This window comes from Mycteria americana, chromosome 5 (assembly GCF_035582795.1).
Source record: "Mycteria americana isolate JAX WOST 10 ecotype Jacksonville Zoo and Gardens chromosome 5, USCA_MyAme_1.0, whole genome shotgun sequence".
Taxonomy (NCBI): Eukaryota; Metazoa; Chordata; class Aves; order Ciconiiformes; family Ciconiidae; genus Mycteria; species Mycteria americana.
The window spans coordinates 46,184,700-46,211,651 of record NC_134369.1 but is presented as its reverse complement, the minus strand read 5'-3'; the positions used below and the strand labels follow the sequence as shown (position 1 = coordinate 46,211,651).

General features: G+C 49.1%; 1 protein-coding gene across 1 annotated transcript; it reads right to left on the bottom strand.

Annotated features, from left to right (window-relative positions):
- Positions 1 to 2,462: 2,462 nt before the first annotated feature.
- Positions 2,463 to 21,457, bottom strand: PAX9 (paired box 9). The gene is made up of 5 exons (XM_075501629.1): positions 21,406 to 21,457; positions 20,041 to 20,667; positions 17,583 to 17,725; positions 12,277 to 12,429; positions 2,463 to 2,717 (listed from the first exon to the last, which is right to left on the bottom strand). Exons 1-5 carry the CDS (start codon positions 21,455 to 21,457, stop codon positions 2,463 to 2,465), a joined length of 1,230 nt encoding a protein of 409 aa, XP_075357744.1.
- Positions 21,458 to 26,952: the final 5,495 nt, after the last annotated feature.

The window sequence follows — 26,952 nt, the reverse complement described above, 5'->3', positions numbered from 1 at the left end:
AAATACCTCTTGTTGCTCGGGAAAATTCTGAAAACTTTTATCATAGGCACACTTTGTTACAGGCTTGTGAATTCTTGGAGGTCAAAAAGCTGTGCTACGGAAGGCTTCTCTTCTTTTTTTTTTCTGGTTTTTTTCCTTTGATGTACCTTGTTTGTGCTGTACGGGTAACAATAGGTAGACTTACTCAATAATTCTATAATCCAGTAAAAACAACTAGGTTGAAAGCTAAAATCCTGTTGCCAACTTAATCATTTATTGACTCAAGATCTTTTTCTTTTTTTTTTTTTCTCCATTTTATTTTTAGTTAAGCGCTTGTCTAGAATTAAACCGATTTCTTTTTCATGGTGTTAAGGCTCATCCTATTTCAGCTTCAACTGCATAAAGGCAGAATAACATCCATCACGTCACTAACAGTGTGGCAGCGTGGAAACGCACTTGTGTGCACGTTACCTGTAGTAGTTTCAAAGAAACGTTCTTTAACAAGTGTTCTACTGAATAACAAGGGTTTCAGCATCTCAATAAAACTAAACAGCTGTCGAATGCCTTTGCTGTACTGAGGCTGAAGTATACAGGATCACTTCCGAGGTCAGATGTTTCTTTCCTCAGGGCCATAATACAATACCTATGTTCTTTATAGAAATAGAGTTTAGTTAACTATTTTTTAATGCAAAAAGCAAAAGTGGCAGCAGCCGGTCAAGTCCATCTATATTTCAGTGAATATACTGTACGCAACATTCGTACTGGTTACTTAGATTATTATGAAAATTTACCCACAGCTGTCTCGGTGATGAAAGCTGGAAATCCACAAAGAGAGGACTGTATTTTAAGACAACTGTATTTTACCTTCCCACTGAATGAATGTTTAATATGGTATGCAGACAGAGCAATATTGGAAGAATGAAGTTTTCTCCTCTGCTTTAACTAGCTGTAGTGTAATTTAAGTTATTGCACAAAGTCTATAAAAATACACAATATATTAATATTCTATGAAGGATATGAAATGTCACACCAGGCTTTTTTTTTTTTTTTTTCCGCGTTCATATTCTGAACATACCTACAGCATGCGGAAAGCATTCTGGAATAACAGTCAGAACTTTATTATTGCCCAACGAAAATAGGTAAATTTTCAAAGATCAGAACGTTAGCTCTCTTGGGATTAAAGTTTAAAGCAAAATACCTGGCACAGAGTACTTGCCACTGGATACAGAGATGCAGAAAGGGAATTTGTTAATATTAAATAATATCTGTGTTTGTAGCACCACCACCAGTATACCAATAAGGCAAAAAAATGCTTCAGAACAACAATGTAAACTTTACCAAGAGCCATATTTTACATTCATTAAAGCAGAAATTAAAGGCAACTTCCTCTTAAAAAAATTACAACATAATCTTGGGGCCAAAAATGCTGGACACAAGTGAGCTGACAATGACGGTACAATTCTGTTTCGCAGTGAGTTTGTTGACTGACATAGCTTTGTAAGCATCTCTGCACAGGTTGCACACTAATGGCATTTTTCCTCTACAGTTTTCAGTTCATTCAGATATTTTTCACCCATTTCTGTTTGTATACTTAACACGGATGTGGTGTTTCATGAATCTGGGAGGCTGGCTATAACTGGGGAGAGTTACTTGGCTGGATTTCTGCCTTTGAATCTTCTGCTAAAGAGATACCTGTATTTCATGAGATGTTGAAGCCTCCACTGTAGGCACAAAAACACGATGGAAAAAACTTACCTAAACCTCATCACCTGAGGCTATCACCCCACCATGGAAAGACACAGAGAATAGCTAGAAAGTCACCTTTTCAAGTTTAAAAAAAAAAAAAGTAGAAATAAATGTACTGGAAGGTGAAAACAAATGCTGTCAAAAGCCTATATTTACAAATGGATAAAAACACAAAGGTATTACTACTGCGTGACAATGGCGACATGCCAGAAGAATCTGAGAGCCGCATATTGCCTTGGTTCTATATTTGATTACCAAAACCCAACAAAACAACTAAAAAGTGATCTCTCAATAGCGGTGGATTGTATAACCTCGTTGATGTTGTTCTCTTGGCAAGCGACATACCCCTCCATTTAGCCACCTTTGCTGATTCGAGGCTTAGCAGAATTTTCTGTGGTGATTTTTCTTTATTGATTTTTTTACACAAATCTTAATAACAATTGCACATTTAGGAAGTCTGTGATGATTAAGAATAAATACGTGTGGTTTGACCAGGAGAGTGGGACAAGGCTCCACAAGCCCTTTGAGGGATGCAAGGTCTTTACTTAAAGAGCACAACACCACACTTCTCTCAGTTTCTGATGTTGTCTTCAGCTCTTCCAATCCCAAAAGCCTTACGGGAGACAAGTCACGAGGAGAAATGCCAGTTATCGCCGGCACGAAGAGAGCAGTCCGTGAGCCAGACTCGGGGGGTGACCAGCTGGCGGGCTCGTGGTGGTCCTGGACCGGCTCCTGCATCAGAGAGCGGAGGCTGTGACCGAGTGGCTGCCCTCCCTGGCCGTCTGCATGCCCTTGAACGCCAGCGAGGCAGGGATGTCGCAGCTGTGAGGGGACAGCGGGGTGCCTCCAGCGTGCTGCCAGCCGTGGCTGGCCATGTAGCCGGAGGGGGTGGCACTGTACGTCATGTAAGGTGACACTTGGGCTGGTGTGGCATAGGGAGGCATGGCTGGTGCTGACACGAAACTGCTGACAGCCGGGAGGCCGTTGGGTGCCTGAAAGGAAAGGGAAAAACATTTCTAAGAGAGTAAGGCACAGCAGATCTGCCGTAAAAGAAGCTGCCCTCAGATGCTGCTGGGGCTTTGTACAAGAACTAGGGCCAGTGGGGACACCCAGAGAGCCACCCATAACCAACTCCCCGAGATTTCAGGGGCGCACGGGCCCCCTTGCGCTTTGCCTTTAAGACCAGCTACGCCACATCAGCCCTGCACACCTCTCCCAGCAGCCTGTCCCAGACAAGGACCAGCAGCAGATGTTTAGGGAACACACACGGAGAGCAGGGCAGGAACCGCCGAGCCCCCCCGTACGCCCGCCCGCCTTCCCGCAGGCTGTTGTTCACGGACTCCTTAAGCCCATGGTTGCATCTAATTACATTTGAGAGCTACTGCTGGAGGTATTTGTGATGAGTTTGTCCCATCTCTCTCGCTGAGCACCTTCATCCTCTTGGCAATGAGTCCCATGGGTTGGAGCAGGTGGGCTGTGATATTTACCCACCTTTCCCAAATTTTGCCTGGGGTGTTGGCCACTGCGGCAGGGCCCTGGCAGGTAGTGCTGTGGCGGTTTAAGCTGGGTGTGCAGTGACCACAGCCATACCAGTGGCCAGAAAGACGGACCCATCCCAGTACCTCGCCCACCCCAGCCCTGAAGGAGGGTGGGCTCAGCCCTGAGCTGCAGCGGGCAGGCACGGGCACAGATCCCGAAGCAACGCTTCCCGGAGCGGAGAGGTAACAAGCAGCTGGGGGGTGGGGGTAACATGTCAAACTCTTTGGTAACCGTTTGCTCAGAGCATGAGTCAGAACTATAGTAGTATTATTATTGATGATGTCTTTTAGAAATCTGTTCTCTAGGTACTTGGGATATAACCTTGCAAACGTTCGTTGCTCACAGCTTCTCCTGGTTTCAATAGGGCTTCTGTGCACAAAACAATTGCAGGGCTGGGTCCTTTCCTGCAAACTATTTTCCTAGGTCCTTCCACAGGCTGGGGAGAAGGGTTTCTATTTAAATAGAGAAGGGAGAGTCCTTCAGTCTGCCGCAGTAGGATTTCACAATGAATGACTCCTTATTTAAATAAAAAGTGTTCAGTGGTTTACTTCACACCCCGTAAATGCTTCTTCAGCAGAACAGGTACAACCCAAGATCATTTATCTTGCTTAAGTTTCGATTTGTGTAGTGTTTATGTTTTAGGATTTGGGGTGGTATTTTTTCCCAGAAATGTTTCCTATCTGAATATGAAAGAACAGGTATGGATTCAGCAAATCATGCAGCATCTGCCATTTTTAATCACCTGGTAGAACCGGACCTAACCTGCATAGTGCAGAGTTAAGAAATGAAACAGACTTTGGTTTCTGCTAAAACTTCACATGATGTTAACGTTTCACTTGTTCAATTTCTGTCTGGATTGCACCTGCCCAAGTTTCCAGTATTTACCTCCGTAACAGCACTGACCTGGTTTCAGGCTCATGCGTTTCCTACCAGTGTAACTCACAGTCCCACTGGCCGGACTATCCTCTCTTTGCCACTTGGGAAACCAAGCAGTAATCCTGCTGGAGTCAATAGAAACGTGTACGGCAATCTAAAACAGCAGGAGGCAGTGACGGGATCCCAGCCACAAGCCTCCGATAGCTATATTAATTAGTACAAAACATACAGCTGCAGCAGCAACGTAATTGTCATTCCAAATCCATAAACACTTTGTTGAAGCTGAACTTGCCTTATTCTTTTGAAAATCCAAATATGTGACCTGACCTTCAACTCCAATTACACGTCCCCTACTGTGTCTCAGAATTACACTTTAGCCTCAGCTCTAAATATCAGTGTTTGCAACAATGCTAATTAATACAAACCTTCAAATAATTGCACTGTAAATTAGTACACTTCTTAAATCACATGGAAAATTATTTCACTGAATTTACTGGAAAGTAAAAAGGTGACAGGCCCTAAAAAGCTGCTGTTCTCCAAGCTCCCTGCCTATTCCACTGTGTAAAGTGCTTTTCAGAAGAATGTGAAACAAGAAAAGAGCACCTCTGTTTTTTCTAACAAACAGCAACAAAAAGCTTTTCACAGAGGCAGTAGAGCCATTAGAGCCATTTTGTAACACTGGGACATCAAGAGCCACAACCCAAAGGGATCCTGCAGAGAGAAAAACTACAGAAACCCCAAAGGGGTGCTGGACGGAGAACAGACCTGGAGCAAGTCCCCGAAGAGTCTCATAGCCGTTGTGGCAGCACAAACCTTCAGCCCCTGAGGCTCAGAAGAGGTTTTTTGGACTCTGCGAGGCTACCCTGCTCGTCCAGGCTTGCCCACGCCCAAGCAGGCTGGTACCAAGCAGTGGGCTCAAGGATGTGCCTGGAAGCCCCATTTTAAGTAGGATTCCTCACTATGGACCAGTGGTCATGTCCTGTGAACCCTTGGCTGTGCTTTTGAAAGGATTCCTCCTAGGCCACAAAGGAGGCACACGTCCCTCCAGCCTCCTGTGTTGTCACTGCTCCCCTCTACCACGAGTGGCTCTGGAAAAGCCAAAGTCCTCGTTTGCCACAAAGAAGAGAAAATGCTTCCCATATGCTGTACAGACTGCCGTGCTGTAGGATGCTCTCTAACTGCTGGCATTTCCCCTCTTAGATCTCTTTAGAAAAGACAGATGCTCTAACAACATCTCATCTGAGGAAGAATAAGACTGTAAATGCATCCTTCAAAGTTGTGCGCAGTGCTGCATCACGTCAAGGCGAAATACTGCTTGATGCAATCACCTTTCCAAGCACCTCTCCCCACCCCACCACCACAGGCCAGGAGTACCTGGGTAGTGCTATCTGTGAGAAAGGCAACTTTTGGTCCTCGAGAAATGACTTCCTGCTATGTCCAAACATTTTGTCCGGGCAACAAAAGTCCCTGGAGCTGATGACTGTGTCTGTACGTGTAAATAAAACAGACCAGGGCCAATTCTTTGGCCCTGAGGGTGAGCAGCACCATGCAAGACCCAGCCCTATAGCTCTCCCCTCTTCTGCCAGAAACAGGGTGGCCTCGTCCACGCAGCCTGTCGGGCAGGGTCCCTGGGCTGTGCCCTGCCCGACCCCACGCAGGGCAGAGGCTGAGCGTGTGCTAGTGGGCACAGGCTAGACCTGTGCCAGGCAGTGCGCCAACAAGCCACCTCTTTGCTGGTCCACTGATGCTCGAGCCCATGTCCTGGCCTCCTGCAGCTCCTACAGACAAGGCTGCCAGGGGTTTCTCAGCAACCAGAAACTGATCGCTTTGCATGATTTGGGGCAAACCTCAGCTCCTGAACAGCTCGCATTAACTCAGCTATTGTTGATGAATATTTAATCTGATCATATATATGTTCCTCTCCTTCTCTTTATCATTGTGTGGCCTTCCTTAGTATGGTCTTACGGCACGAAGTAAAATGAAAGTCTCTGAACTATAATGAGTGGAGAAGGCATACTGAATTACATTGGAGGTGCTACCGGGGTTGTTACTGATAAAACAGATGGGACTTGACTAAAGATTCGCTAGTTTTTGAAAAAGCTTAATTTAAAAGAATACCTGTCCTGATTCATAACAGGCAGAACAACCCTTTACCTCACCACCACCACCACCACCCCCCCTTTAGATAAATTGCAACTGAGATAACTGATGTTTTTATAGTGTCTAACTATTTTGAATGTGAGAAAGATCTTGCCCTAACTACTGAGAGCAGGATGTGGAGGCAGTTGTGTAGGGACTGCCGGTTGCAACCTGTCAGAGGCCACCAATGCTGGAAAGCTGTTGTTGCTGCCTCGCTGAATTAACAAATCATCCTTATGTTAGTTCCAGTGCTACAAAGCTTTACCGCTCAAACCCACGATGATGCGAACGGCAGAAGGTGCCTTCAGCCAGCCACGCAGGCGGCACTGCGACGGGCAAGGACTGGCCCGGCATGGAGCGCAGTCCCGCTTCAGGGGAGGTTTGAGCCATACCCGCAAAGCAGCCAGAGACCTCCTCTGGTCCAAATTTAAAGCTGAAGGGATAGAGAAAACCTCACCTTATGTGACTTAAAACTATGCTACTCAAAAAAAAAAAACCAAACCCTGATTTGCATCTCTGACTTTCATCAGTGAAGGACTTGACCCAATAACTTTAACTGCAAGAGTTTTTACTTCTAAACAGCTTTAGATACAATGTGTAGGTTATCAGAAGGGTTGAATCTTGTCTGTCAATCTGGCACTTTTTACAAACATGACATTCACTTAAAATAAATGGAGGGGATTAAGTTCCATGACCCTGTATATACTGGATGAATAATTCATCCTGCAGTATTTCAATCAGAGGAAATGAACACCAAAATCTAAACATTCATAATTAGGAGTGCGAGAACCCCATGGTGTTTATGGATTTTTAAAACCCTTAGAACTTGTTTTAAGTGCACAGCTTCTTGAACCTGGTTTTTAAGTTTTATAAATATTTTTTTTCTTAATTTAAACCATTGCTTTTCAAGGGAAATCTAATTTTTTAAAGCAAACAAACAAACATGTAGTTCTAACTGAACAAGAACCTCTGCTGCGCAAATGATAAAGGGTTCCTGTTTGAAAGTGCTTACCGTCCAGCTTCTACAAAGACCAGAGAGAAACATTTGCTCTGAATTGCTGCTTTTATCAATGTTTTGAAACAACTTACAGAGTAAGTATTTCCAAATTTTAGAGCTGTGTTCAAAACCTAGAACACATGACCTCCCACAGATTCGCAAACTCAGTTAAAAATGTTCTCGCAAAGATACCTGCAAAACAACAGCGGTGGGGTCAGGATCACAGGCTGGGTCTGGTGCCTTTCTGCCAAGTTACTGCTGATATGCACCAGTGCCAGTGAAAGGAATAGCCAGGACAGAATTCAAAGCCAAGGTGGACGTAAAGTCTCTCTTCAGGTCACAGAAAATGATGCTGCTGAAACAAATGGACTGCATGTATTTTCACCAGTGAAAGAGTTGATTCAGTAGTTTTAACGGAGGGAATTTTTAGTTTTAGACACTTCAGGTACAACACTAACTAGAGAAGACTTTTGTTGTCATTGTTTTCAGTCTGTTTGGGATTTGGGACACAGAGCGGGTGGGTGGATGAAAAGGAAGTCTAGAACCAAGCTTATGTGGGATTGTCTTTGGAACAAGTAATTTCCATTAGCTGTTTGGACTCCTAAAAGTCCAAACAGTTCGTCTCCAAACCAGAGACACCGCACACACACACCTTGATTTCTGCTATGAAGGTTATGCTGGTATAGTGTGTCATACAGCTTCAGGCTCCTCTCTCCTGCATTGTACGGAGAGACAGGGCACAAGTTTTCTGGACAAACTTCCCAATCAATCCACACCAAACTACCTGACTTTTTTTTTTTTCTGCCTTGGCCATGTTAATACCAGAGAAACACACAAGCTACATTCCACTTTCAGACACTGTGGTATGAATTCAAATCCTATCTTGTAATTAATTTATATTATTTTGTTTTGTTTCATCCCTCTCTACTTTTCCTTCTCTGCCTTTTGCTTCCTAGGTATGTGTTCTCTGAGTATCAAAATTAGACCCTCTCCCTGCGATCCGTTCCCATGTGGCTTCTAAATGTTTCAGAAAAGGACCCAGAGTCATAGCATCCAAAATCACAGACCTGCATTTATGTTAGTTATCATTAATAGCAATAATCCAAATGATCTCATTTCAGTTTTACATGAATACAAATGAGAGCAGATTTGATGCCACAGGTGGATGCCACCTCAGTTTTACAGTCTAACTCTAAAGTAAGTGTCCAAAAGACTGTAAATGATTCATCTTAAAGTTATTATTTCCAATGATTTGAATCACTTGCCCATTGTAATGTAATTGTTACAATATTTTATTAAATAGATAATTTATTGCATAGACTAAGAGTATATGTTTTGTAGAAGTATTCCAAATGTCTATGAAAAAAAAGTGTTTCTGGCAAACAACATAGGCTTCAAGCTCGAGTTACCTAATTCACCAGCCCCAATAAGCTTGGACAGTGACTCAGCCCAAACTCCCCTGCTAGAATCAGCAGAAGTTCCGCCTGTGTCAAGACTTGGGGAACACACCTCTGGTGAATAAGGTTGCTGTTTCATTTGTATTTCTCAATTCTAACACTGACTTGGACGAAACAAATCCTTCCTGTCCTTGGATCAGCAAGCTCAGCGCGTTGTCTTGATCCTCCAGCACGGAGCCTTTCCCCAAGAGCAAATGAAACAAATCTGCGGAGGTATCAGAACCGTCTCACTGAGAGCAGCAGCTCCTCAGCGAAGTGGAGTGCTGGCAGTAGCTTTAGCTGCAGGGACGCTACCGCAGCTCCGCAGACAGACACCCTCTCGCTGCTCGTTTTTCAAAATGAAAAACTTAAAAACAATTTCTGGAAACGCTAAATCTTTTTGACTGTCCTGAAAACATAGTCACAAAGTAGCTACTGGAGAAGTAATTTTTTCCACAGCAAGGGAAAAGCACAGCAGGGAGCAAAGCTGAGTATCTAGTCCTTCAATCAGAAGAGCAAATTACCTCAAAAACCCAGAGGATATCTCATGTTCTTAGTGACGTGCACATGATCAGTCGAAAAGGTTATGGCAACAAGACTAGGAGCAATCAAACACAAACTGCAAACATAAAGGAAGCAAACATGCTAAATCTCCCTTTTTAATTGGAGGTTAAATATGATTTATAAATCAAACCAACATATGGGATCCCAAGGGAAGAGTAAACAAATTTTCCAAGTAAAACATCAGCAGCAGGCCTGTAATGGAAATCTCATCTAGGAAAATGGCATTACCTAAAGATGTAAGTAATACACCTATGTTTCTTTTAAGGTTTTAAAATGAATCACCTTAAGTAATATTTTGGTAGAAATTGTAGTTAACTAAATTAGAGCTAAAATTCTGAAGCTGCTATTCAGTGCTACGGCATCAATGGGAAAAATTACATGATCGTACAAACACTCATTCAGATCAGTGTCCCACTAAAATTAACGTGCCTACACGGCTAAGTCAGAGTTACCTAAAGAAGAAGGATTACAAAAGTGAGCACTGAGTAAATTTCTCCAGTTTATGATAAAAAGATTTTTAATAAAAAGTGTTAAGAAAAATGTAATAAAATTGCTAAGCTGTACGTGAATAACCTAGTCAGAGTTGACCCAGCAAATCGGGGTTTACTGTCTTTTTATAATGCTGGAAAAATTTCTTGCAAAAATCTTTTCGTATTAGACTATTTATCCATATTCTTAGATGAATGAACTTATTTTACTGAACATATTCCCCCTTTGATTTTCTATTAACTTCACCACAAGCAGATGAGAATAAAACAGACCCTGAAAAATAAGGACATTGTCATTAAATAATTTTGACATACAAAAAATCTTGAACAGAAGGGGAAACATTTCGTAGGTAGAGCATGACTTTGAATCATATGCCTTTATTTTCAAGAAAGACTGAACAGTGGTAATATGTTGGAATTGAGGGGCTTTTAAAATAACACATGGGCAAGGGGTTTACAGTCAGTCTGTTGCTCAGCTGAGCTGGGTTGATTCCCAGAAGACTGAGCTTTGAAAAATGGAAAGAGACCTTTCAAGAATAGGGAATTACAGTATTTCTCTTTCACTGTAAGTCATACAAAGCAATGCTGGTATTCTAGTTGAAGTCACAATTAAAACAGAGTTATTGGCATGTTTGAGTGCTTTAAGATTCCAAATGTAATTAGTTACCCAATCCTATACAGTTTCTCTTACAAAGATGTCATTTTCTTTACAGTTATTTCTCCCATTACTAAATTCAATGCATTAGAATGTACTGCATGAGAAAAATCACCCTACTTCTGTCTAAAATAATGTTCATTCCCTTAATAATGAGCAAATCCCGTTCCCCGTGTTTAATGTGCTTTTTTATTAACTTAAAGTTGTTTCCTTTACTTATAGGCATCCCCAGCTGCACTGAATAACACAGAAATCAGATAATATCAATTGAATGTTTTAACTATAGTTGCAACATGCATCAAGATCACTCTTAATTATATTTTCTTATCAAATTTTAAATCTCAACCTCTTCAGGGAAATAAAAACCCAGTTTTGGAAATAGTAATAGTAACTTGAATTTACACACCATCGCCAATCTTTTCCTAAAGTAGCCAGGGGCATTTTATGTCTTTTCCAAAACAAACTACAGCAGAAACAAAAGCAAAAAAAAAAAAAAAACAAACCTCTTTCTCAGAGACTGAGGAATCCACTACAAAAACAACAGAGGAAAAGAGAGGTAGGAGAAAAAGGCACGATGGAGACAAGGCGGACGGAGGTTGTTGTAAAACCTAAGCACACTCCGAGGGAAAAGAGGGGAGTAAGCGTTTCCAATGCTTCTTCAGAAGAGGGATGGGTTTAGACGGTTTTCACAGTGAAATGAGATCTACCACATACGGCACACCAAGCACGCAGTAATATGTCCACCTAAAATGTCTCCCAAACGTAGACTATTGTGCAAGGTCTGTACGTTCACCGAATTTCCATTCATACTTTAGTTTAGGAAGGATGATATAAATGGAAGTCACTGTCTTTCCAGTGAAGGTGCCGTATCTTAGGATATATTCTATTATTTAACAAACCTCACAACTTCAAAGTGCAGTGAAAACAAATTCTGTTTGCTGTGAACACAAAGCTTGATTTTGATGACAAAGACACAACTTAAGTTGCCCTTAAACAGATATACTGTGCTTACGAGGACAAAAGGAAAGCTCAGAAAAAAGATCATGCCATATTAGCAAACTTCCTTGAGTAGGTACTAGCAACAGATTCCCATAGTTTTAGAAGAGATTTGCACAATAATTCCCTCCTGGTATTTTGGTAAAATCTGGAGTCAGGCAGGGCACACATGGACATTAAACAAGCAAATACACTGAAAGGAATAAATATTCATTCTTTCTACGCTGATGGTTAAAACTATAATGTCTTAACAAAAGGTTCTATGAAAAATGCCTTCTTATTATAATATATTTAACAATATATTGTAATTTCAATATGGTGTTATTTAAATGAAACTGAGGTTGGAAGAAGGAGACTTACGGACACAGAGACGTCAAAGGGATTCTTGATGGCTAGAAGCTAGGCAAATATGGGGTCAAACTGGTAAAGTCCCCACTCTGGCCTCTTCAGGGAGAGCCAAAACAGCGGTCCCCTTTGTCTAACAAATCTCTGAGGCTGCAGAGGCAATTACTGGGAAGCTGGTAAGTTAACAACCCATCGATTATTGAATGCCCATGGTCATTAGGACTAGGTATCTAGGCAATTCCTAAGAGCTGATAAATTGCCACAACAGACAAATTCAAACAAACCATACAGTCTTTATCTACTTCCCACTCTACTGCAAGCACCAGAAGACTGAACAGATGGAGTCCTATCTAATCCCCCTGCCCCTGGCACTCTGCTCCTTGGCCGTGATAGGTATCTCCCACCACTCTCGCTTTTCAGTCCCTGGTCCTGTTTGTCATGCTCCTGGTGGGTTGGGGCCCTTTGAGCAGAGAGTGCTCAGAGTGCAGTTTGAGTGTCATGATACCATTCACTCACCTCTCTGACTTTCTTTATTAGTTTCATCCGGGTGGAGTGCCCTGAAGCCATGTGGGTTGGTGGGCAGGGCACTGTGTTTTGGCCGTGGAAGCAGGTGGCCAGTAAGAGGCAGGTCTCACAAATGGGGTTCGAATGGGGTGCCATCCAGATCACCTGGGAAGGAATCGGGTGCATGTAGTGGGATCAGCTCATGCCCCTCACCCACAACATGCAATGACATGGATGCCTAGACCTCGAGCAAGCCATCTTAGTGACAGTATTTTAGTAACAGGCACTGGTCTGGAGATCCTAATTGAGAGTGACACAGAACCAGGCAGTCTCCAAGCCAAGGTCTGACCCCTTGCACCAGACAGGAACTCTGCTAACAATTCTGCTAGGTACTACGGCAAGAAAGCAAACAAGCACCTCTGCTCAACACCTTCCCCCCACCCTGGTATGAGTGAGGAGCGGGAGGTCCGGACCTTTATCATTGATGGATTTTGCACAGACCCATAGCAGGAATCCAACTGCCTGAATCCTGACTTAGAATGTAAGATGCCAGATAAGTAATCTGCAGATTAATTTTTTTCAATAAATTATATGTGTAGGAGGGTCATGTAATTGGCCATAACATTTAAGGTTACATTTTCATCTTATTCCCAACGAAGTTACCGTATGATGTGGGTTCTAAGCACTGCAGATAAAAACAATTACAGATGCTTTGGCCACCACATATACAGCTCATTGTTCATCTATAATCAAAGATCAGGAACTAAATATTTACATTGCCTACATTTTCTGTGCAAATAATTGTCCAGAATTGCACCCACAATTATTTGCAATCACTTGCCCTAAAATGGAGCCTTCCCTTTATGTGCTTACAGCACATGGAGCTCATGACCCCTCATCAGAATGCAACCAAAGGACAGGGAGTGCTTTCCCAGCAAAGCCGAAAACTCAAACCACTAACAGCAGATGAAGTTCAGCTGAGACAGAGGTGAAGCGGTTGCTACTTTGGGGTCTGCCCAGTATGTCAGAGGAAGACTTCGCTCAAACCGTGTTCACAAGCCCCTCTGAATTAGGAGGAGTGTTTTCAGCAACTCCAGTAGGTTGGGGATCAGGCCTCTGAATAGCATACCCGTTCCAGGAGCGAGCTTGCAATAACCACTTGCTCTTAGACCCCCCAGTCTAAGAAGCTTTTTCCCGTTAATAAGTATCAGCTCCCTTTGGCAATGTGCACATAATAATTCTGAAAAAAAAAAAATATTTCCAAAGCTATTTGCCTCTCAACAAATTGTACAGACCCACATCAGATCTTCTACATTTTCATACAGGTGTAAATGCAGACCACAATTTTTTCAGTTTGCACATCCGTGACGTTAGTCCAGAAAGTCACACGCACCAGATGTCCGAAAACTGCATTTTAAATATGATACGTATTTATTAAATGTTTTCATTTCAAATGCAGGGTACAAATGGGTTTGTATTTCAGTTATTTCAGCTTTTTTTTTTCCTAATGCAGCTGTCAGTATAAGCTGCATAATGCATTAAATACTCAGGATATTCATCCATTGTATTCGTAATGTAATTATCTGTAGAAGCCTTCCCCTCAACACCACATTGAATGTGCCTCTCTGTATAAATACTGCACTATAACTGAGCTCTGTATTAAATGTGTATGACCCAAAACTGTCAAGCTCTCAGAAAAATCTATTTTCCCCTTCAGTTTCTCTGATTCACAGCCACTCTGTTTGCAAAGCTGTAGACAAATTTGTGAATATGATGCATCGGGAAAATATAATGCAATTGCTTATGTATAAGCAACTTGGGACATCAGGTAATTAAAAATGAATAGAAACTTGACAAGGCATCTCTCTGATTTCCTGGGGAACGTTTGGTACAGAGTCACAGTCTGCCAGGCAGAGCTTTCAACTCCCCAAACCCAAACACCGAACAGCATCGCAAACAAAGGCCCCAGAGACACCAGGAAATTCATAATACTTAGAGTGAAAAATGTTCTACATCTAGAGGTTCAGTTTCGTGTTAAACGAGTGTGACTGCATATTGCTGAGGCAAAAATGTGAAGTCTTCCTGCCTCTTTTGTGGAGTCCTTTCCCAGGCCGAATTCCCAGTGATGCGTGGGGCAAGGGGTGAAATGCAGCCGTTCGAACCCGTCGAAGAGACCAGCCTTGGCTGCTGCCTGACAAGTCTGGGAGGTCAATAAGAGTTTCGCCTGACAAAAGCCTACAGGATCTCGTGTGTTAAAGTAAAAGTATATCATTTAAAAGGAGGGATCAAATAAATACATGTTAAAAGTACAGAAGACCTTGTTCTTTGGGCTCAGTTTTTCTCTTGCTGTCTCAAGTCTTTCTCATGCAGAGGGAGTTTCCAGCAAAACTGGAAAGCAAAATATTATCGTCCATAACTAAGGCTGGGGGAACAAGTCCTTCACTCGCCTAGTAGCTATGGAGCTATTTGCCGGCTGTGGACAGGTGAACCTTGAATGCTGCTGATGCTTAAAATGTACAGCTGATGTTTGTTGGAAACAGCAGAATTCCCTATCGCTCACACAAAATCTGTTGTTACTGTGCTTCAGAGAGCATTCCCTCTGCTCCTGTTGTGTAACTGGAAAGCCTAAGTAAAACACGCGCACTTGACTTCCTGCTGCTCTGTTCCTCTTGTAGGCACCGCTGACTTTGGTAATACAGGCATAAAACTGGAATATTACAGAACAGTCACTTCTCTTCTTTAGGGGAAATCTGCCGTCTGCCTTCTTAAGACCCAGCTTTTGTAATGAGCTTTGCTTTTGCTACATTTCACTGTAGTCCTCCTGGCACATAAATTATGACTGTGGCTTCCCCATTTTCCACCATTCCAGATACCGCTTTGCTAGATCCATACAAACGAACCAGTGTTCTCTCCTGTCCCCTGCTCATCTATTTACACCCAAAGCAGTACACATTGCAAGAGACTATGTAAAGATCTAAGAACATCAGAGCCTTTTGGTGAGACTTTACTGTCACGAACCGTCACCCCAGACTCACTGCGCTTCAGCGAATGGACAGCTAGTAAGTCAGTGCTACGTGCAGCAAGAATTCGGTTCAGAAATTTCACTTTGCACCTGGTTGCAACAAATCTTTTGGCAAAAAGAATGTCGCAAAAACTGCAAAAAATCACATTTTCACATCCTTATTTGACATTAATTTTCTCTGAATACATTCTAAATTAGCAAGGTAGTAAACTTGTGACAGACGAAGCAATTAATGTACATGCAAATGAACTCTCTGGTAAGCAAGTCTGAATACTACATGCATAGACTGGTCTATACGTTGTTACTTTCCAAAGCCAAATTCTGTTTACCCATATTACTATGGGGAAGGGGGAGGGAATCTCCTCTGTGTCTTCTTTTAGTGAGCAGGGTTCTGAAAATGACCTTTTGGATAAATACTTTTTAGCTTTTCTGCCCTTTTAAACTCTCTGGACAATGTATTTTGATAAATGAATTCCATTTTATTAATAGCAATTTGCTCCATTTTTAAATAGCGAATATGTTTAAATTACATTTATCAGGTGATCTTTCAGGTTGAACAAAACTTTAAAATAAGACTGGTATTGACAGTAGAACAGTGATATATTATGAAGATGAAAGCATAAATATTGAAAGAGTGAAAAAAGATAAAAAACCGTTTCCAACACCAGCATTGAAAATAACCCGATGTACATAGCATTGTTCCTCAACACGTTTGTTGAGGTAAATCAGACACCAACAGAGGCAATGGTTTATAGCCTGTGAGCCGGATCCTGTGAATATTTCAGCAGAATCGTGTGCAGAAGGCCCAGCCTGGAACCTAAGACAACACAGCCACGTTACAGCTGTTCTTAACAGAATAATGCCAAGCTATTTCCATCCGTTTCAGTAAGACTGCTAACACTTTGTTTCGTTTTTAAAGAAAATTGTGGAAGGGTGAATATTAACTCTAAATCTAACTCTAATTCTATCTTTAACCGTACAGTCAGGGCTACACTACACTGTGCACTATTTGTAATATGAAACGAACAGAATAATAATGGGATAATAGGAAAAGGTAATACAAAACAAACAGGACAGCATTAAGGGTGACATATTGTTTGTAAGGCAATATATGTAATAAAGCAGTTGTTCACTCTTGGGGCCTACAATATTTCCCAGTCTGCCTCATTCACCTCTTTGCAAGCATTCCCGCAGTTTGCGCTCCGCGCCTTGAATTTGAAAGGGTCTGATTCAGCTACTCTCAGCACCAAACACGAGCCGCGAAAGTCTCCTCGGCATGGAATCCAAAACCTGACACAGATCTCGAAAAATATGTCCAAAACCTCTGTCTTTGAATGGGCACACGCTAAACAGAGACGGCAGTTTTTCCTCGACTTGGTTATAAGCGTACCAAATGAATGGCCGGGGAGTCAATGTATCCGAGAAACCCCTGATAGGTTTTGAAATGTTTCCATCGCACGGAAAAAAGTTTTCAAAACCTGTGCTTTCCCGACGAGTAACAGTTGAGCCTTTTATAGCTTTTCTCCTGGCATGGGATTTGATTAGCAAGTACAAAGATTTAGGCAGAGATTTATTAAGTAACAGTTATATTGTGTTGTAATTAAAACGTAGGAAATTCGCCGCCTACTTAAGCGTTTAGAAATGCTTAACGTAGGAAGCAATTACACCTCATTTTCAAATTACTCCCCTGCCTACAGAGCGCGCCGCGGACAGGGTAAAACGCGGCTTTACGGGCGGCGGCGGGACGCGCCCGCTCACACGGCCCGGGGCCGCACGGCCCGGCCCGGCCCGGCCCGGCCCGGCCGAGAAGGGGGCAGAGCCCCGGGGGGCGGCGCGGCGGGGTCCGGCTCCGGTCGCCGGGCGGCTCGGCGGGCGGGCAGCCGGCGGGGCCGGTGGGCGGCGGTTCTCGAGTGCCCGCGGGGCGGGCTGTGCCGCGGCGGCGGCGGGGGCAGCGCCGGGAGCCCGGGGCGGCCGGGGTGCGAGCGCAGCCCGCCCCGCCAGCCCCCCGCCCGCGGGAGCCTCTCGGCCAGGAGAAGGGCGGGCGGGCGGGGGGCTGCCGGGGGGTGCGGCGGCGGTGCCGAGGGAGGGAGCGCAGAGCGGAGCGGAGCGGAGCGGAGGAGGGAGCCAGGCTCTTTGCCGACGTCGCCCGTGCTGGCGGACTCGTTTGCAAGCCAAGACGGAGGGCAGGCCGGCACCGGCTCCCAAGCGAGAGCGGCAGCCCCGGGCGAGGGCCACCGGCCCGAGGCCGAGCTCAGGGGCCCTGTGCGTCACCGCCCTCCCCCCCCTCTCTCTTTACCTGGCTGTACTTGGCCTCCTGCTCCAGGGAGCTCTTCTCCAGCCCGTTGACGGCGTGCTGGGCCGGGGCGGGGAAGCTGTTTCGGCCCAGGCTGCTCCATTCCTCCACCTTGGGGCTGGGGTAAGGCGAGGTGTCGCTCACTGCTGGGAAACACGGCGGGAAGGGGGGGTTAGAGGCAGGGGCCGGGACGCGGAGCACTTTGCTCCGGGCTGGAGACGGCTCCCTCTCCCCCCGCGACGCAGTCTGTGGGGCAGAGCTAAGGGAAGCCTGTCCCTCGCCCGCTGCACCTCGCTGAGCCTCCCGGGAGGCCCTGGAGAGGGTGATCCCGGGGAAGAAGGGAGTCGGGTCCCTCCGTGCAGCTGGTGGCAGCGATCGCCAGCCGAGCCCAGAGCTGGCCGAGTCGCTCGTCCCCGCGTCCCTGCACGGGCGGGACGGAGCTGCCGCCGGCACTTGTCCCCCGGGATCTCCTAAGGGGAATTTACGGGCATCGCGTCGTCTGTGTGCGTGTGCGAGTCCGAGGACAAACGCTACCCCCGTTAGAAATAACCCTGACATGGCTGCAGATGAGCCAGGCTCCAAACAAGTTTGGGACGAAAAAAACAAGAAAACAAAACAAACAAAACACAAGAAGAAAATAAAAAAAAACAAGGAAAGAAAATAAAAAGGAAAAGAAGAGAAAAAAGGGAGGAAGAGAAGAAAGAGGGAAAAAGATAACAGTCCTGTTTTTCACACGCGCATCAGCCGCGGCATGGGAGCACCGGGCTGTTCTGCAGGCGGGCGAATGCCCCGGGCCCCGCCGGGGAGCCCGGGGGGGACACGGCTCCCCCGAGCCCCGCGCCCGGCCGCATCGGAGCCGCCGTGGGAGCGGGCTGTCCCGCCGCACCGCCGCGCTCGGCCCCTCGCCCGGGCTGGGGAAAGGCACAAACCTGAAGTTGTCTTAAGAAATTGAGCTCTCTCGGTGAGCGCCCTTTTCTGCTGATCTCACACTTTCCCATGAATAGGGGCTTCCTTTCCGTGTCAGCAAGGTCAGTTTATCCTATAAATCAAGGGCGAGCAGCCCCCATCTGCGGCATCGGCCGCTCAGCAGCCCCGGCTCTCTGCTGGGAAGGGGAGGGGGGAGACTTTACACTGCAGAAAGATGTGTGCAGCTCCGAGGTCTGAGGGACGGGGCAGATAGCGAGGCACCCGGCAGGACCGTCAGAGGCCTGCCTGCCTGCCAATGTGGTGTTAATAAAAGAGGAACTCACTAAAAAAAACCCTCCATTTCTAATGTTCTCATTCTTTTTAATGTTCGTTGCCAACACTACCTCTCCCCAGCACAGAGCAGAGATTGCCAGGCATGTATTTGTTAAAGTTGACTCAGAAACACATTTGTTTGCGCCAGCGTGGTCTGAGGGTAAAGTTTATATCGTGAAGTAGAGGGCGAAGAAGGACAAAACTTACATATTTTTGTATGTATGAATACAAATAAAACATGCTTGTGTGTGTGTGTTGCTTGAAAAAAATACCACCTTTTTGAGAAAAGAAAAAGAAAATTATTCTGCAATGCCTAAAGGATCAATTTGCATTCGAAGTGCTGCTGGAACCGGATTGTTGCTGTTAAAAACGCAATGAAAACAGAAATCACAGCCTCCCCCCGCTAATTGGAGGGAAGAGTGGGACACAGAGATCGCTGTAGGCGAAGGTTATTTTAGACTGTTGTTTTAACCACATTCACTGTTAGTTCACTGGCAGAGACCGAAATGGAAAAAATGTCCCTTTCTTTGCGGCAAAGCGTGGCGAGCGGCTGGGAGACACGACGCAGTTTCCAGGCAGAGAGACAGAAAGAAGGTGGAAGGGATAAAAGCAGCAAATCTGGGGGGTTTGCTTCTCCTGGACCACCGCTTGGGAGGAAAATACAGCATCAGAATGAAAGCAATTAGGTGACATTTGAACTTCCTGCCGGGGCAAATTTGGCCTGATTGCGAAAACTGGAGAAAATGGACTTCTCGGTAACGCCAAGGCGGCGCCTGTGACTGGAGGGCGGCAGCGAGACCCGGCCGGGATCGGGACTGGAACCGGGACCGCGACGGCGACCGGGACCGGGACCGGGACCGCCGCGGGGCTGGGCCGGGCCGGGGCTGAGCGCGCCCCGGGCCCTGGGGCCGCCGCAGCCCGGGCCTTCCCTCCGGCCGAGGTCGCCCCTTTTCGGGTCACAACGGCAGCGGTGACGGCCGATAGTGTAGGGTTTGCTGGTCCGCCTGCAGCCCACCCCGGGACCTCCGATCTGCCCGCGTCCCGAAGCACGTCCTCCGGTAAGCTCAGTGCGCGGCTCGGGCCGGGGAAACGCGCGAGTTTTCCCGAGGCAAACCCCAAAACCGCCTTCCGACCCTCGGAGAGGAAGGAGCCCAGGAGCAGGGGACCGAAACGCTCCGGCCCCGCCTGGCTGCCGCGGCGGCCCCGGGTCCCCCCTCCTCACCTTGGTCTGTGATGGACCGGATCCCCAGGATGTCCGTCACCGAGTGGGAGGACGGCCACGTCCTGGGCATGGCCATGGTGCTGGGGATCGCTGGCACCCCGGGAGGGGTGGGCACCTTGGCTCCTGCAGCAGCGATGGGGCTGGGGTAGGAGTAGATGTGGTTGTAGGGCAGGGCGGGCTGTGGGGGCGGCTGGTGCTGCTTGTAGGACTCGTAGTGACTCTGCTGAGACAGGTTCCCGATTTTGTTCCGGAGGATGCGGCTGATGGAGCTGACCGACGGCACGTTGTACTTGTCGCACACGCCATCGGCCAGCAGGCGATCCCGGATCTCCCAGGCGAAGATGCCCGGATCCCTTTGTTTGTAGGTCCGGATATGTTTTACCACCGTGGGGGTGGTGACCCGGGGCTTGCTGCCTCCGATAGCCCCCGGTAGGATGGAGCCGGTCTCGTTGTAGCGAGCCAGGATTTTGCTGACACAGCCGTGGGAAACGCGGAGCTGCCGGCTGATGTCACACGGCCTGATACCCAGTTGCGCCAGTTCCACAATCCGCAGCCTGATGGCATTGGGCAGGGGTCTCCCGTTGACAAACACCCCCCCGAGCTGGTTCACTTCCCCGAAGGCAGGTTCTGCAAGCAAACACACAAACACACCCGTCGGACGCGGCGAAGGGCTCAGGAGGGGGCGTCTGCACCGCTCCTCATCGCAAGGCAGATGTCACAGCTCGGGGACCCCCCGGCCACTCCGCGCACGCTTCTTTAGAATAGCGGGATGCCCCCGAAATTGAAGGGGAAGGAGGGGAGGGGGAGAAAAAAAAAGCGAGGGGAAAAAAAAAAAAGAAGAGAGGAAAGAAAAAGAAAATCCGTGGCAACAAATGTCGGAGCTCTCCGGAGTGTGCATCAAACATATTCCAAAAAAGCACATTCCAGAGATGAAAAACGAGATCGCCCCAACAGACAAGTCAGCTTTATTGCCACAGGAAAAAGGAAGAAGAGAAAAAGAAAAGAAAAACATTTTCAAGACGTGGGGGAGGGGGAGGAAGGAAAAGTAGTTGAGGAAATTCTTCTACATCTTGGGAGAGGCAAGGGCAACGCGGTGCTTCTGAGTCGCGACTAACTTTTCAAAGACCGTTCCTGGTGCTGTTAGCGCCTCTCGCTTAACAGCACAATTACACCAGGCTGTAAAACAAACGTGCTAAAATGTTAACTGCTAAGATCGGTGTCAGGAATAATATACAACGTGCCACGGGCTCCAGCCGTCCACTCGGCTGCGATCCTGCCTCGCACTCGCCTAATAGCATTAATAATAAACCGAGCAGTCATTAGCTTTTCTCTCTTCCCTGCTCCTGACCCTTAACGTGTTCTTACGGCTTGTAGGAACACGAGCAAAGTCAACAAGGGAGCTGCTCCGGCGGCACATGACGGCGCACGGGTGCTCCCCCTCTCTTGACAGCACTTGAACCCTCCTGCAGCTCCCAGCCACTTACCCATTCCTCTCAGCAGGACACCTCTGGGGCTGCCCTAAATCCCAAACGGAGACCTGCGCCCAGAGACGGGCTCCCAGCCTCCTGCGCTCCCGGCCGCACTAGCCCCCGAGGCTCTCTGAGCTCCACCGAGGAGGCAGCGGGGCCGTGAGGGAAAAAGGGCTACAAGGAAATCTGCTTCCCGAGGAGGGAGCCTTGACTTCTGCATTTCAACCTCAGGGCAACGTGGGCAGGGCCGGGCTGGGCCGGGCGCCGCGGCCCATCGCTCCCCCGAGCCCGCCCCCGGGGGCGGCCCCGCCGCCCAGCCGCCCTCCTAATGGCCAGGGGAGATGACGGACAGCGCGGTGCTGGCGGCCCTTCCGCCCTGCCTCGCGGGCGTGCGCGGCACCTGGTCCCGCCGCAGCCGCGACGGCTGCTCCGTACCTGCCCGGCGGTAAGTTGCGGCCGGCGCCGGGCCGTGCTGAGCGGGGCTGCCGCTGCGGCGGGCCGCCGCCGGGCCGGGGCACCACCGGGCCGCGGGGCACCGGGGGCGGCGGGCAGGGCAGGCAGGGCAGGCAGGGCGCAGCGCCGGGCACCGCCGGGCTGCTGCGCCGCCCTGCCCGGCCCTTCTCCCAGAGCAGGCGGCCGGGGAGGGGGCGGCGGGGCTGGCGGAGAGGCTCCCCCTGTCCCCGACAGAAGCAGGGCGGCGTCTGGCCACACGCGCGGTCTCCCCGCGTGGACTTCGCAGGCGCGGGAGAGGAGTTCTTCCTTGCTTGCGGGCGTCTCGCTGTAATAAAGCACTTCTTCACTGGCGGGTGTTCCACGGGTGGGGCACGAGGAGGCTGGCAGCGACGGGAGCGGGGTCATTTTTGGTGGAAAGCCGGTCGGGAAGTCGGCGAGCTGCCGCTTCGCCTGCCCCGGGCGGGGTCGGGACGGGGCTTGCGGCGCCCGGGTATCGGGGTGCTGATGTCCCCCGGCCGTCAGAGCCCGGCTCAGCGTTTGTTTTAATCCCCACGCTAAATACTGCACCGCGTTTAAGTATAAAACGTCGACGCCTGGCAGCTGATTTCGGCTTTATCAAAGACACTGCTACATATTAGCAGTTAAAAGAAAAACGGACAAAGCTGGTAGGAATTAAAATATGTGGGGGTCACGGCGTGTTTGTGTATGTGGGAGAAGTGTTTGGTTTGGCATTAGGGGTACGGATCCTGATCTGTGAGCTTGGGTGTGTGCCTCTTGCATACATCCCACGTACATCATGTTGCACACGGAGATCATGGGCTTCCCGGCTCCAGCCAAGAATTTAGCATGTTTTTCTTTTTTTTTTTTCTGAGATTCTTTTTTGCTTGTTTTGTTTTGTTTTAAATAGAGTGTCGAAGGTACAGGCTCTATAAATGAAATAAAACGTGAGAAGAAATAATGTGGTGACCGGAGTGCACGAAATATCAGCGAGTAAAATATGAAATTGATGTCGCTGGTGTGTATAAGTACTGTATAAATATTATTTTAATTGAAATGTTTGTAAGATATTTCTAGAAAAAATCAAATTAATGGAGCTATATTTCAGAGCCTGCACATATCGCAGTGAACGTGCATAGTTAGGAATAAGTAGGATGTTACAGGAGATCGCCCAGAAATTAATGGCATGTTGTAGAGGTTTTGTGGTGGAAAGAAGGCGATCGTGGTTCTTTCGCAGGTATCTCTTTGTTTGATCAGAATATCGGCAGATACTTCTGTTTCCTCCACAAGGATTAAAAAAAAAAAATTAAAAAGAAAAAAACAAAACAACACAAGAACAACAAAATTTCTATGGCAGTTTTGTGGTTATTTCAGAACCGCGAGTTGCCCATTCAGAATATCACACTCATAAATTGTGGCGCATCCTCAATTTAGATAAAATTACCCCTGGTGAAGGGGATCCCCCCCCCCCCGCGCAAATGCCATCGTCCGAAAGCGATGGCATGCTGCACAGGCAATACTCGCAGGCATTTGCTGAAGCCAGAATCCTTTTCGGTCTTGTGAGCTGACCTGCTTTGGATATTTTCAAGGCAGGAGGCATGGAACTAGTGGGACCCGGATCCAGCCGTTAGTTAAGTTAGTTATGTAATTAAACAATGGAAGGGGGTGCGCGTCCGTAAAACTTCCGATCCGCATTAACAGCGGACTTCTTCCCGAAGGAGAGGCGCTACAGGGGTGCCCGACAAGGCTGCCCGCCCGGCAGGCGTGCTTCCCCGCCCGGCGGAGCCTGGGCTGCCCGCCTGCCGGGCCCTGCCCGCAGCCCTGCCCGCAGCCCTGCCCGCGCCCTGCCCGCGCCCGGCCGCCTCGCACACGCGTCCCCTCCCCTGCCGGTGCTTCAGCCCGGTCCAGCGGCGTGTGGCCGGGGGCCATCTCCGGGCACACGGCTGGTGTAAGCCCGGCCCCGCGACTCCTGGACCTGCTCGGCGCCCCTGAAGCTCCCCCAGGGCTGCTGGGATGCTCGGGCGTGACCCTGCGCTGCTCTCCCACGCTGCCCGGGCAGTTTCTCTCCCCATCTGTGCCTATCGTGCGCACAGTTATGTCCTTTTCTTCCCCCCGACCGTGTCCTCCAACCTGTCTGCTCCCCCTCCTTCCCTCTCCCACCCCTCCACCCCCGAGCCCGCCTCTGATCGCCTGGATATTCGGTTTCTTTCCCTTCCTCAATGTGTGTTCCTGATGTGGTCCTGTCGGAAAAGCTCGTTTACTCTGCTCGGGTCTCCAGTGGTTTAAGGATAATGTTTATCAGAAGTGAACGTGCTCAACTTGTTTCCATTCAACTGCTGAGTGTGGGCTGAAATACCAAAGGTCACATCTACAGTGAGTCGGTAGAGGGCAGGGGGAGCCGAGAGGAATATGAAAACATTATAATATTCAACAGCCTGTTGATCGCTTCTGACCTGCCTGGCAAAAAGATTAATTTTTTTCAGGTAGGAAATCCTTGAAGAATCCGAGGGGAAAGGTGGCAGGGAGAGGACGGGGGGCGCAGGGTGGGGGTTTCTCCACCCGGGGAAAAGCACGCGTGGCCGGGCAGGGGGCTCGCCCCGAGGTGCGGGCCGCTCCGCCGGCGGCCGCCCCGGCACCACCCGCGCTCCCACCGCGGGGTCCCCCCAGCTGGGCAAAGCAAAGCGGGGGGGGGGGCTGAAAGAGACTCGGGCAAGGGCCGGCCAAGAGCCGGGTTTCCCCTCCCGCTCCTTCCCCTCCGTGCCGAAGGGAGGGACTGAGCCGTGCCGTCCCGCACGATGCTGCCGGAGCCCCGGGTGCCGGCAGCCGGTGTCCCTCCGGGGTCGCTGCCCCTGCCTGCCCCACCCCGACACCGTCGCAGAGAGGAGCTAGAGGCTGCTCCCCCGCCTCTCCCTTCCCTCAAACCCGGCTCTCTCGCCCTCTCTCCTTCACGAACGCGACTTGGCGTGAGTTGCCTGCAGCAAATCGCCTGTACGGCGGCAGCAGCCCCGGTGCGCGGCCGGTAGCGGCGAGGCGGCGGCCGGCAGCCCCCGGCTCCCCCCGCCCATGAGGGCCTTCTCCGGCGCTTGCCGCGGCCGGGGGGCCTCCAGAGAGTGCCCGGCCCCCGGGCTCTCTTCAGCCCCTCCCGAAGCTGGGAGCGGGGTCCCGGCGCGGCAGCATCCCGCCCCTCCGGCCGGGCTCCGGTCTGGGAGGCGGCCGAGGCCCCCAGCGCCGCCGTACTCACCTCGGCGTGCCCGGCTCCTGCCTCCTTGAGCCGCCTTCAGAGAGAGCCCGTCCTCCATGAGGGCCTTTCTGTAGGGGCTCCGCGGGATGCAGTGCCTCGCTGATCCTCAGCTTCCTCCGCTCTTCCACTGTAGGAAGAAATCAGCCAAATACAACGCGGCACACACCCCCAGCCCCTCTTTGAAGCTGCAGATTTTTGACGATTTTTTTTTAAGGAAGCTAAACCCCTCTCCTTCCCCCTGGGGAGGTGGCTACTGAGGAGCTATTAAGGCAGAAGGATGCTCGTATGGCAACACGTTTTGTAAGTAGAAGCCCCCCCCCGACACTTCCCGAAGGACAAAGCCCCCCCGTGTGTGTAGTCGGGTGGCCGGGTTTCTCGAGGTGGTGTGGGGAAGGTGTGGGTCTGGGGTGGCGGAGGTTAGAGCCACGCAGGCGTGGTGCAGCTGTCGCAGGGACTGTCGCACACTGTCGCAGCTGCCCTGCCTTCCCCCCAGCCCCTGCCATGCGGCGCAGAGCAGCGAAATCCCCCCCGGGAAGAGAGGGGACAGTCTGGAGCGCAAAGAGCACCTTGGAGCCGGGGCGGGGGGCAACGCGGTGGGGGTGTCGGAGAAGCTTTTGGACACCTCTGAAAGAAAGGCGGGGAAAAGCAGGGCAGAGGCAGGTGGAAGGGCAGTGACAGCCTTAGGCCGTGGCTGGAGGTGACCCACCCCGGAGCAACGGTGCTGGGTGATGTAGAAATGAGACCCACGGAGCTCTGAAACGGGGCTTTCGTTCGGCACGGAGCTATTCGTACGCGCGGGCGTCTAAAATCCCACGGGATCTCCCGGGATCGCTCCCATTGTCTGCGAGACCTGGAAGGTCGCAAATGCAGGATGAAGGGGCCTTCGCGTTTCACTGGCTGCCATGTGCATTTCCTTACGCGATCAAATAGCTGAGCCCAGCAGGTTATCGAGGGCACCGTGCCTCAGCCGGGCGCGGGAGGGGGCGCGGGGCCGGTCCCGGCTGACCCCGCGCTCCCCCGGGGAGGGCAGAGAGGCCGGTCCGCCGCTCCCGCTGCTCCCGCTCCCCCTCCGAGCCCGCGGGCTCCAAAACGCCCGGCCTGACGCCCAGGTCTCAGGTGTGCTGACCCTCCCGCGCAGCCCAGGACAAGCACACTTCGAACAAGCCCCCGGCAGGCGCTTGCTTGGAGGCGGCTGCGAAGGAGAGGGGAATTTTCCCGTGGAGATGCCCCGTTCAGCCAGCGTGCGGCTGCAGGCAGGGACCGCCGCCTCCCCACAGCCCCCGAGCCCCCTGGCGACCCCCGGCCCCCTCCCTTCCGCAGGGGCAGGCCTGGTTTTCCGCTTGCTCTCCCCTTTTCGAGGGAAAAAGGCTTCGTGAGAATGATCCTGGGACACGTTGCCGATCCTTCCTTGGTAGATGTCGCGCCTCTTATTGCTGCCCGCTGCCTTATTTTAGCTCGCTAAAAACCACACTTTTATACGTTTGTGTTCCCATAAACTGCCTGCCTTCATCTACGAAAGTACATGCGAATCCACGAGGGGATATTTTTACATTAATTTAATTAATACAATATTCAAACGTGCACGGAAATACTCGCAACAACTCAGAAACTCCCACAAAAGATTTTTTTATTTTGTCCCGTCCTCAAACAAGGTGGGGAGTGGAGGGGGGACAGTGTCATGTGTGAGTGTGTGATTTCAATTTTAAGAAATTGATTTGACGTCAGGGACAGGACGGAGAATGGAAATGTAAT